The following is an 11,630-nucleotide window of genomic DNA, read 5'->3' on the forward strand; positions in this document are numbered from 1 at the left end:
GAAATGGAGTTTAATTCTGACCAGACTGACAAACAAACTGTGAGTTTGAGAGGGGCCAAGACCAAAGTGATGTTCTGCTATTTTAAAACAAGCTCAAACATTTTCTAGGTTCATGAGAGTAGCAGAATAATGCTATTTTACAAATCTTTAATCACCATCAGTTTTGTCTTACTTGCTTATTCAACCTGAAAAGCAGAATATTTCTGCTGCTGCTTTTTGTGCTTGTATATAACACTGAAATTTGATGCCCATAAAAATGTAATGAACTATGACCATGGCCTGCTTGTACTTGTGAGCTCAGTCAATTCAGAAGTGAACTTTTAACATATCTGCTTTCCACAGAGCACCACTTCAAAATATCTGACCTATCACTTTAAAGCAGCTATGCTATATGAACAATTTTCCAGCTCTGAGATGATTTTCACTGTAGAAATGTAACAATCCCGCCCTGTCACATAAAAATAATTCATAATCTGTGGTTTTAMGGATTAATATTCTTTAATATACACATAGATATGAGTCAGTCAGTTAGCAGCCAAGACTTTTCAACAACAAGAAAGCCAAATACAAACACTCATTATCCAAGAAACAGTAAAATGTCACAGAAATGGAKCCAAATTTTTTCGGAAAGACTGCAAGCCAAATTGGTTCCGGTGTGCTCTGTAGCCAACGCTAATACTTTCTAGCAMATAGCTAAGTGTTAAGTTGTTTGTCTATCAAAAGAATCACAACAATACCCATTACTATTTAATATTTTCCAAAATGATCAAATAAAAAGTTTTCTGTATTGATTTCCATCAACAGCAGACCACACGCAGTTCAAAACAGAACGAATATTGCGACAACACAATGGTGGTTAGTAACAAAAGCAGGCTTACCTTTCCAAACTGTTCAAAATACTGTTTCACATCCTCCACTACTGTATTGGCCGACAAGCCACCCACAAATATTTTCTTTGTTCTTGTGACCATCTGGAAGAGAAAGGGCGAGAGGAGAAGATGAGTGACAGGACTTCAAATGCGTTGCACAATCTTTAATGAGGCGCCAAACTCACTGAGTGAGCAGCACCTGCGATGATGGATAGCAGGGAGAGGGAAGACAGGAATGCAAAGATTCACACAATAAAGTTTCAGAGGCRTTTTTTTCTTCTTCTTTTTCTTTGTGTGTGTGTGTGTATGTGTGTCATTTCTAAAACTATTCTTGTGAACACTGCACCGTTTCTAGAAATGCTTTTATCTTCACAAAAAACAACAACTAAATCAGGCATGTACAGTTAGAAGAATGGACCAAATTTCCTGCTAACTATTGTGAGAAGCTTGTGGAAGGATATCCAAAACGTTTGACCCAAGTTTTTCAGTTTAAGGACAATGGTGCCAAATACTAATGAAGTATATTTAAAYTTTTGACTTTGAAGAAAGTAATAAAATTGCATTAAAATAAATAAAATTATTTCTCATTATTCTGGCATTTAGCAAATAGAAAAAAATGGTAATCATAATTTACCTAAAATATTATAAAAGATAAAAAACACAGTACATTAAATCATAGCGAGTTAAGAAAACAACCACAAAAACCAAAGGTAAAACAAATATAAAATACTAAAAAAATTAAGAAATAGATAAGTGACTAGATTCTGTAGTAAAGTAGCACAAAGCCAAACATAGAATTTTCTGTTTTTATGGTTATGTATTACGAGCAATGGTTGTAGGTCAGATTAGCCGTGGCAATATGACATCATTGTTTTCAAAAAGTTGCATTTTGGCTAAAAATGTAAGGGTTATATTTTAAAGAAAAAATATTATAAAAACTTGTTTTCAAAATGTACCCTTTTTGCCCCTGCTAAAATGTCATTTCTGCATGGATGCAAAGCTGAAATAATAATAAAAAATGGCTTATTCACAAAATGGTGTTCCCATGTGGATGAGAAAACGCCGCAATGCAAGTCAATCTGCCTGTTTGATCAAAACAGGAAGAGTCTTTGTTACTGTTGGATCCACTTTTCCTTTAATTACCCGCTGATAAAAAATAAGCACATAACTAATCTGAAACATTTAAGGCTAAAAAATAATTGTTTAACTGCCCGGCTAACTTGTATTTCTTGCACCAGTTTAGCCACATCAAACATGGAGGAAACAATCAAACAGCATTACTCCCTTTCCGAATCACATTCTCCCAAATAAAAGTCTCTTTTGAAGTACAAAGTCTCTGCCAGAGATTGAGAACTTACTGATCTGATGACACATATAATGATGTTTGATGCACTGCTTTGTAATCCTACTGACAAACAAAAAAAAAATGAGCAGAAACAGTCAAAGCTCTGTTCTCCCTCGGCTCGMCTGAATCAAACAGAAAATAAATGATGGGGGCAGGATAAACACACTCAAGAGATGCCCGGCAAACAATCAAGACGGCTGAAAGAGTCTACCTTGATCATAATGCTGACCGAGACACTTTCGATATGAAAGAGGCTTAACACGGAGGGGAGAGAGAGGAAAAAAAGAAGCAACGTTCAGCGAGAGCTGAAGTAACCATCTGTCAAGTGCTTTCCAGGTGCACACAGTCTCACAGGCGCATCGCAGGCACATATGCACACAACCTCCCACACATGGGCCCTCTCTCACTGTTGGTGCTGCTCTTTATACAATCTGCTTTTATTTTCATTTTTATTGTATTACATCGTTTTTCCTGTAAAAAAAAAATAAAAAAACCCAATAACTTTTGAACACAAAAACGTTGAAATTAAAGGACAAAAACAAACATTCTTCTTAAAGGCGTTCTGATCAATGAACAGAAACATCGACACTTCTTAAAGATCTACATTTATTCTTCCTTGTAAAGCCACTCTGAAGGTAAAAAGAGGCGCGCACACAGTGTGAAGCTCAGGGCTGGGGGTGCTGCCAACTGCAATAGGAACACTCAACCAATAAAATATAATTATAACAATAAGGATGAGTAAGTACACTAACAAAAGCAACATGTTTCACTGAGCTCTACAACAGCTTCATGAAAATGTGCAATGGGCCACAGGCTTTAATATGTAAACACAGTCTGTGTAGTAATTAGAAATGGCATACAGGTGTCTAAATAGGCCTGACCTTCTCAGAAAATCAATATACAGTCGGTGCAAACAAACCACAGAAGAAATGTACAAATATTTCTGACACGCAGCACGACTCTTGGGATCTGATCGTATCCGAATGGCTTTTGCCATCACTTGACTTTTCATGTGGCTCAATTTGACACTTGTAAATGTTACCATGGTGCTATATTAATTCCACACATTAACATACTATAATGGTGCTCAGATTCTAACAAGGTCATAGCAGCCACTTGCTAAATGTTAGCCAAAGTGCGCGTGCCAGCATCCAGAGTCGGCCACACTGTTGCCATGGCGGCGGTAATCCCAAAACAAATCGGAGGCTGAGAGAGGGCAGTTCCAGATTGGAGAAAGCTGAGTCAAGTCTGACAATATGAGCCTAAGCCTGACAAACTGAGGCTGATATGTCATCAGATCAATGAACAGAAAAACACACAAAGTTCTTTCAGTTTCTGCGCTCATTCCTGATTGGTTAAAAGCATGAATGTTTTTTTAATGTTTTTATTCTCCTCATCACTGTGGCTGGCTTCTACCAACGCACATGCAAAAAATATCTACTGCTGAAGCAGACACTTTAGCATTTTTTTACGCTGGCCAAGACCCAGCAGCTGCATAATCCCCATGCACCCCTCCTTCTCCCAACATCATCCCTCCGGCCTCGGGGGTTATCAGGACTGGATGCTGCCGCCGGCGACCCCAAACCAGACAGCTGCTGATAAACTGGCTGTGTGGGTATTTATCAGCATCACTCACTTTTATCATTGCCAATCTCGGGGGAAATAAAWAAATGAAAATAAACAAGTCAATGTTCATCTCTGCTCCCCTCTCCACATCGGCTGAAAAATTCTGGTTCCCTTCGGGGCCAACCATTCCCCTGGTCAGATTTCAAACATCTTCTCTMAGGTTGTAAACGCCGGTCAACATTTTGGGTATGTTTTATTTATTTATTTATTTTCTATATAAAAGGCACAGATCAGGTTTTGGTATCAAAGTATACAAATGGGGTAATAATTCACAAAAATATAGCAACTATTTCCAKTTTGGCTGTTTTCTCTAGTCAAACATAGCGCAGAGTAGTGTTCCCCCTCTCCTACTTGTGAGATGTCTGTCAGCTGTATGACAGACAGAAAAAAAAGGATTATTAAAAATACCAATTGAGAGCAGCACTGAAGGTCACGGCTACCAGAGGAATGACACCCATCACTTTAAAAAATGGTTGTTTTGAAACAAATCTGCAACAAGCTACAAAGGTTAGCACTAATGTTGGTGGAATAAACAGCCTACTGCAGCCTCACTTCTTATCTAATGAAATGGTTAACATTAGCCTGTYATAATCCAAAAGTTACCAATAGCTAACATCTATTTTGCTGGTGTTACTTTCAGTTTTGTTTAAACCATCAAGTTTGTGTACACTCAAAAAACAGATATGATGGGTTTAATTAAAAGGTTTTATCAATTGGTTCCATTCAACTGAATAAGATAACAAATTTACTTTACGTTTACTTTAAATAAACATAACCTTGATTGGAACTAGATGACTTTTTTAATTTAAAACCATCAAAATTATTGGGACTTTAAGTTTGACCCAGTGCTTGGGTTAGAAAGGAGTCATGTCAGTCTTCACAGTCTGTCATTTTAAGTCAGAAGTAAAAAAAAATGAAGCAAATTTTAAACCTGGTTGCCTTTCAAATACCTTTAGTTTGCTAACGCTAATAGCTATCAGAGCTAACTATCTAATCCCAACCCAGGCTGTAATTATTTAATAACTGTTATTATGCATTACTGTTTTATAACTCAAGATTTCATTAGCTGTAATTCCACAAATTAGTCATTTAACCAAATTTTGGGTAGAGAACTTGACCCAGTATGGTTGGACAAACTGATAATCTAAACCTGTTGAGTTAAAACTAATCAGTCTAACTGATCCAGTGCTGGCCTACATATTGGATTATTTTTAACCTAGRATTTTATAGTTTGTATTGGTATAATGCGTAACATTATCTTTATTATCTAATTTCCCTTTGGGATCAATACAGTATTTTTTTTTATTTGAATTGAATCGAATTTGAACATATATTATAATCTTATAACATTACAATGTACTGTTCATAAAACATTTTTTCTATACTGTGATTAAAAACATATGCATAGTAAAATTAATGTTCAAATAATTAAAATMTCTATTTGAAAGATAAAAACAACTTTAGATCTTGAAAAAAATAACATATTTGTTTTACATTATAACGTGATGCCTATRTGCTGGATTGGCAGCCAATGGGATTTGTTAAAAATTAAAAATGTGTGATATAATTTAAGATATCAGCAGCAGTCATAGTAGCTGCATTTCTGTTTATAAATAAAAGCAATTAGATTATGTGATACATTTTTGAATTTTTGTTTTATTACAAAGAAAGCATTTTTGTTCAAGGTTATCATACTGCCTCAGTCTGTGCCTATATTGTATTTATCTATAATTGTGATCTTTGGTGAAAGACGGATTAATAAATGAAAATAAATCTTGAATTTTCCAAATGCGTCACATTGTTTTTCACTTTTCTTTTTATTGCACTCTGCCTCGCCACTACTTTTGTTTAAAACGTTAGGAGCAAATGATTCTAAAGACTCCCTCGTGTCTTTCGACACTTGACGCATTTTAACTAACGAAAACTGGACCGCGCATCTCCTGATCATTTCAGTGATTGCTTTTCATTATTTTAAAACAAGCAACAAATGCAATAACACAAAGAAGATTGGATGAAATCACTTTAATTTGACACAGATCATTATACATTTTAACAAACGTAGTTTTTCCTAAAGAGGCTGGGGAAGAGTGAATTCCCTACACTGCATTTACAGCAACATTAGTTCTGATCATTTGGGTCAGGCTCGAGCATTTTAAAAGTCTTTTTCCGACAACAATTCGTGCTGACAGTTTTAAAAATGGACCGCTCTTCAACCCAGTTTTTTTTTCTTCTTCTAACCCAATTTTTTTTAAACATCTGGTTATTTTTGCACATCCCTAAGAGAGGCAAGGAGAGTTATCAGCGCGCAGAAGGAAGTTTTGAGAGCGCCTACACATGAATGTGCTTTTTAATTTCCTGAGAGCACAAAGCTGTGCGTGTGAAGGGTGACAACAATTACTGCCCTGGTGCATTTATCATGGAAATAGAAAGCACGCCGCAGATACAGAGAGGGAGACAAAAAAAATGTAAAAAGCTTCGAGTGCACTTTTATCAACACCTGTTAGCACATTTGAACARTAACAGACGGAACAAAATGACAAACCTTAGACTTCTAAGGATGTATGACTCGTTTTGTTGAGGTCGTCATAAAAAAAATGTAGAAACTATAATATGCCTCTCACTTTGGAAAATAAAACGAGGAGTGAACTGTAAAGTATTTTAATAAATTCAGAGGTTAGGAGGCGACTGCTTGAAAAGCCATAATTGCCTCTGAATTATCTTTATTCTAGCTGAAATATATTGCTCTGGAAAACAGTCAAACTGCAGTTTGCTCCCTGATAGAAGCTTTCCCTCCACAAACAGTCAAAAGGATATAGTTTCTTGTTRTGTTCTGTGCAGATTTTGAAGCCCCTTCAGGGGACATTTTGACTGGTTTATGTAGAGAWATAAAAACCRAATTGAATTCATTAAACTCGTTGCTGCTTTTGTTGTGAGGAATGTCGGCTGGATTATTAGAAGTGTGGAAAAAACTCTCAATTCTMAGATGCATCAGGATGAAATGGAGCCCTTTGCATTGATCCTATGCATAAGTTTTTTGTACTATTTTAAACAGTTAAATATCAAAATGTTCAGCAAAGTTGAACATTTTGTAATATGATTTATGATATTTGTAAAATGTATAATTTTCAATTTAGTTTTATTTACTGACAGTTTCCCATAAAATACATTGAGATCTGCTTCAGCACACTCTAGTTTGTCTTCTTTATGTTCCTTGCTTTTAGCGTCTCTTTAGTTGATTTTAGCTTTAATGTATCATTTTGCTAATGACAGATTTTAGTTAATTTAGCTTATTTTAGCTGTTAACTACTGTTTAGTTAGTTTCAGTTTTTTAGTTAGTCACTCATTTTCACAGTTCTGCTCAATTAGGCTTGTGATTGGCTTGTGTTTTGATAATTTTAGCTTATGTTTTCATTGTTTTAGCTTGTTTTCTGATTGYGTTTATGTCCTGATTGTTTCAGCTCTTGTTCTGCTCACTTTAGGTCATGTCCTGCTTGTTTTAACTTAATCCAGTTTCAACTTCTTCAAATTTCAGCAGTCATTCAGCATCTGCATTAGATTTTTGCCGAAAATTTGGTTATTTTTGTCTTTTTTTTTTGGCTAAGCAGTGACAAAATAGCTTTATGAAGAAATTACAAAGCTCAACAACATATAATACAAAATGTATTTAGAGAAATTAAAGAACTGTGCTCCCTCTGCATTTTTCAAACACAAAAGGGCACATTTKTTGCATAAAATCATCTCAAAAATGGAATGCTTTAGTGAAACAACTAATACAAGGAACTTCGTCAGCCATTTTCGCTGTGACCTTATGTCTGCAACTTCAAGGAACTCAGCAAGACGAACTGATCTGCCAGGAACTAATGAGGCATTTTCGACTTTACCGTCAAACTCCAGGGAAAGGCAAGAGAATCATCAAATCTGTGACATTGTTCGAAGCTGCGAAACTCCCTCAAGGTGTTCTGAACACACCTGATGATGGTGATGATAAATATTATTATTCAACGGAATAATACAACAAGATGATATGTGGCATAGAAATTCAAGCCAGTGCCAGMCTCTGAGAGTCAACCAAGGAAGAAAAAAACACAACAAACCACTTAATTCACTATAAAACACAGCAGGAGTTTGAGCCTTTGTGGCACTAGAAAACTTCCATTATTAAATTAGCAGAAAACTCTCCTCATTCTGTCTTTTTTAAAAAAAGCACACAGTTGGGCCTAGAAGTGAATTGTTGTATAAAAACGAAATGTTTCAAAAATAATTTTCTTATGCTAATTCAAAGGTGTATTTACTTTGTTACAGTACTTAAGTATTTGTTTTGAGGATTTGTAATTTTACCAAATTATTTTTTAATTGTAACTTTTACTTTTACTTTGTTACATTTAACACATAAATATGATACTTTTACTTCTTTACTTTAAAATGTAACACCTAATTACTTGTTACAAATTTAAATATGACCAAACTCATTGTGAAAGTGGTGGTGTATGCAGTGACATTAATATTTACCAGCCATTTTCTGTTAAGGTAGTTTTACTTAGCTAGTTCTTTCAAGTACTTTCTATACATCTGTCCTAATTATGTCTGCAGCAAACACAACAATATTTCAATGACATCTCTGGGCAGCCAGAGAGGATATCAAGGCTGGAGTAGATGTAGCCTTAAGGTAATACTTAGTAATTAATTATACCATTTATTTATTTAAAAAAGCAATCCTATTACCTAAAAAGCATATGATTTTCTTCTCAATTAGCAGAACAAAGCTTTGATGATTCTGTCTGTTTCAGCACCCTGCTGTGCTTTTAGCACAACATGTACCTGGGTGAAGCATCGCACTGCAGGAAACTGAACCGAACTTGTCCCTGCCTCTCGAAACTGTTAACCTCAAGATGTGTACATACAAATGATTAAGTCCCAATATTGTCTTGAGCCTTCAGGTTTATGTGGTTTTGGGGTGCAGTGAATGTTCTGCTTTGATATGGTCAAAAACAGAAAAAAGGAAAAGTTGGAGGAACCTAAAATCAACAATTGGACTTAATTAAGGATCTGTTGTGAATGCAAACCATGAAAAATTGCCAATAAAACCAACCGCAAACATGCAAAACTGTTGACTAAATGTATGCAACTCAAAGTTAAGTTCTTTATTGTACACATGTGTTACAGAGTTATTCAGTTTGAACAAGACATACGCTGCTTAAGTTGCAGCTTACTGTGGTATTAGTTTTATTACCCACTCCTATGAAAGACAGGTGATGATATAACTGTGAGTCTCTGTCTGTTCACTAYATATCTCATGCACCACTGATCAGAATTTAAAGGGGCTATGGGTGGGGTGGGGGTATTATGCAAAACTGACTGTTTTGAGCTTTATACCCTGTTATAATGGCATTCCTTCATCAAAAACAAGGCTGAAGCAATTCCTCAAATAATTTGAGTAATTCAATTACTAAAAATCCTAGAGGCAAATTATCTGCTTCCAAACTTCGCACACATTTTTCCAGACGGAAAGTTATTTGTGTTGCAAAACTCTAGCACTTCCGCTAACAGCTACACTGTTGACACGTGTATGCTAAGTGCTATTTTTAGCTATGGAGGGAGACAAAGAGTCCCAAAATGAAGTGCCCAGAGAACATCAGAAGTTGTCAAAAGTGTGGGAACATACTAAATGTATGTATAAATTATATTTTTTCTATCACAGTGTAATATTAGCTGAGAGTCATTTCCAAAACATACTCTGAGAGCCACCATAAAAATACACAAGATTTTTGTTTTAGCATGCACGGTGGTGGGCAATCCTTCAAAAGGCAGTATTTTTATTTGTTTTGTAAGAATTCAAATAATGAGAATAAAATAAAAATCAAAGTGCCACTGTCTTCCATCAACAAAAGCTACGATTGTTTCAAATTATGCAAAGCAAGGAAGTCACTAAATGAAACACAAATCCAAAAATGGTTCATTTAAAATAACATTTAAGCAGCCAGAGTGAAATAAAAAAAGAGTCTTATTTTTGCTCATTCTGACACTTTGGCTTGGATGCTCTGAAAGTATGCTGGGATTCCATTCAAAGAGGCAAACAGATGAAGAATAACTGCTCTGAATAAGTTGTAAGCTGATATTATTTCTGATGAGGACAGGGAAGGAAAGAAAACGATCACGGATCAATATTTTTACCTCTCTCTGTCCAGTTAGTTTTTCTTTCTGACACAGTAAGTCTGACACAAATACAGCCCACTCAGAGAATAGAAATCCAGCCCACTCAGAGCCTACAGACAACATGTCATTTTCCCAAAGCTGCCATTCGGCGCTGCAAATAAAAAAAAAAACCCTCCGTTTTGTAAGCACAGCACCGCCCCAAAAAATAAAAATCACTCCGCAGGCTCGAAACAACATTGGTGCTGTGTTTTTTTTGTTGTTTTTTTTTTGGCTGTGTTTACATGCGCAATAACTACACACAAAAAAGGAAAAAGGACAAAAAAAAGTCAGAAGCAGCAAAACGTCTCATGTCTATCTCTGGCAGGTGACCTGCGTGTGCTGAGCTGCTCCCATTGGCTGCCGCTCCCCGTGAATCTCTGAACTCTTCCTGAAAGTGGCGTGGTCAGCAGCAGCTGCTGGATTTAAAGCTGCACACACAGAAACGTCCTGCGTGGACAGATTTCTGCCACATGAGCTGTAAATGTGCTCTGCATTTTAGAGCTGGCACTTCAACAACGAGGCTTAATTAAACGCTAGCAAGTGTTGAGAGTACAAAACCTTTAAATACCAAAAAAGGTATGACACTTGGAGGTGTTTTTCTGATGCGACTGTCTCGAGAAAGAGGCTGATGATTTGAAGACTTGGCAGAACTCCATTTTAAAACTCCTAAAAGCCTTTTTTCCCCTTTCAAAAAATAATGCATCAATCTAGTTATTAAATTATTATTACAGCTCACTTCCATCTTCTCCCACTGGACTGCGGCTGCCACGGTACGAGCCATTAGGAGACAAGAAAAACATATTCAAATAGGAGGCCAGCGAGGGAACAGAGAGGTGAAATCACAGACGGAGGAACAGCCTGCTGAGCTGCTGCCTTTCTTGTGTTTGAGCTGCTGAACAGAGAGCTGCAGCAGAGTAACTTCATAATGCATCTTCTAATGTGCCCACCTCTGTGGGTCTCTCTCAGCTTAAACTCCCCTCCTCCTCGTGCGTGCCGTAAAATAAGGCCTCGAGTTTTTACTCTCGCTTTTTTCCCTCCCCAGATGTAAAATTTCAGACGCAATTTCCTGCGCCACCGTGGTCAGTCCGCGGTGATGAATCAAGGGCGGCAGCTATTTGCATAAATTTTCATCCTGTCCTCCCATCTGYACGCCCCGTGAAAGGAGGACAACTTACAGCCCAGATTACACAAGAAACAGAGTTTGTTCTTTATTTTACATGAATGCTGTTACAGGACTGCCTGAAATCACTTAGTTTCACAATGTGGATTTCCTWAAGTTTTGTTTTCATTTCTCTGTTTTCCTTTCTATTCAGAAAGCAATCACTGACAGCTTGTGTGCTGGGATTTTCATTGCCCGCTGACAAAAGGTGAAAGATTGTTATTATTGTATTTGTCTGTGCAGTTGTGTGCGTTCATATCTGTCCATTAGCAAAATGTTTCATTAACCACATGGCAGATTTACTTCCAGAAATTAATCATTCAATGTAAAACAAAAGAACACAAACAAGGTTTTACTGCAGCCAGCTAGCTATCTATCTATCTATCTATCTATCTATCTATCTATCTATCTATCTATCTATCTATCTATCTATCTATCT

At 36.4% G+C, this 11,630-nt stretch overlaps 1 protein-coding gene across 9 annotated transcripts in view; it reads right to left on the reverse strand.

Moving 5' to 3' along the window:
• The window catches only part of msi2b (musashi RNA-binding protein 2b), a 301,595-nt gene that overhangs the window by 199,670 nt on the left and 90,295 nt on the right, over positions 1–11,630 (reverse strand). For all 9 annotated transcript variants that reach the window (XM_014006809.1, XM_014006806.1, XM_014006808.1 and 6 more), the window contains one exon: positions 879–971. In XM_014006809.1, the coding sequence (XP_013862263.1) occupies positions 879–971 (93 nt within the window). The remainder of the gene's footprint in view (positions 1–878; positions 972–11,630) is intronic.

This window comes from Austrofundulus limnaeus, unplaced genomic scaffold (assembly GCF_001266775.1).
Source record: "Austrofundulus limnaeus strain Quisiro unplaced genomic scaffold, Austrofundulus_limnaeus-1.0 Scaffold37, whole genome shotgun sequence".
Lineage (NCBI taxonomy): Eukaryota > Metazoa > Chordata > Actinopteri > Cyprinodontiformes > Rivulidae > Austrofundulus > Austrofundulus limnaeus.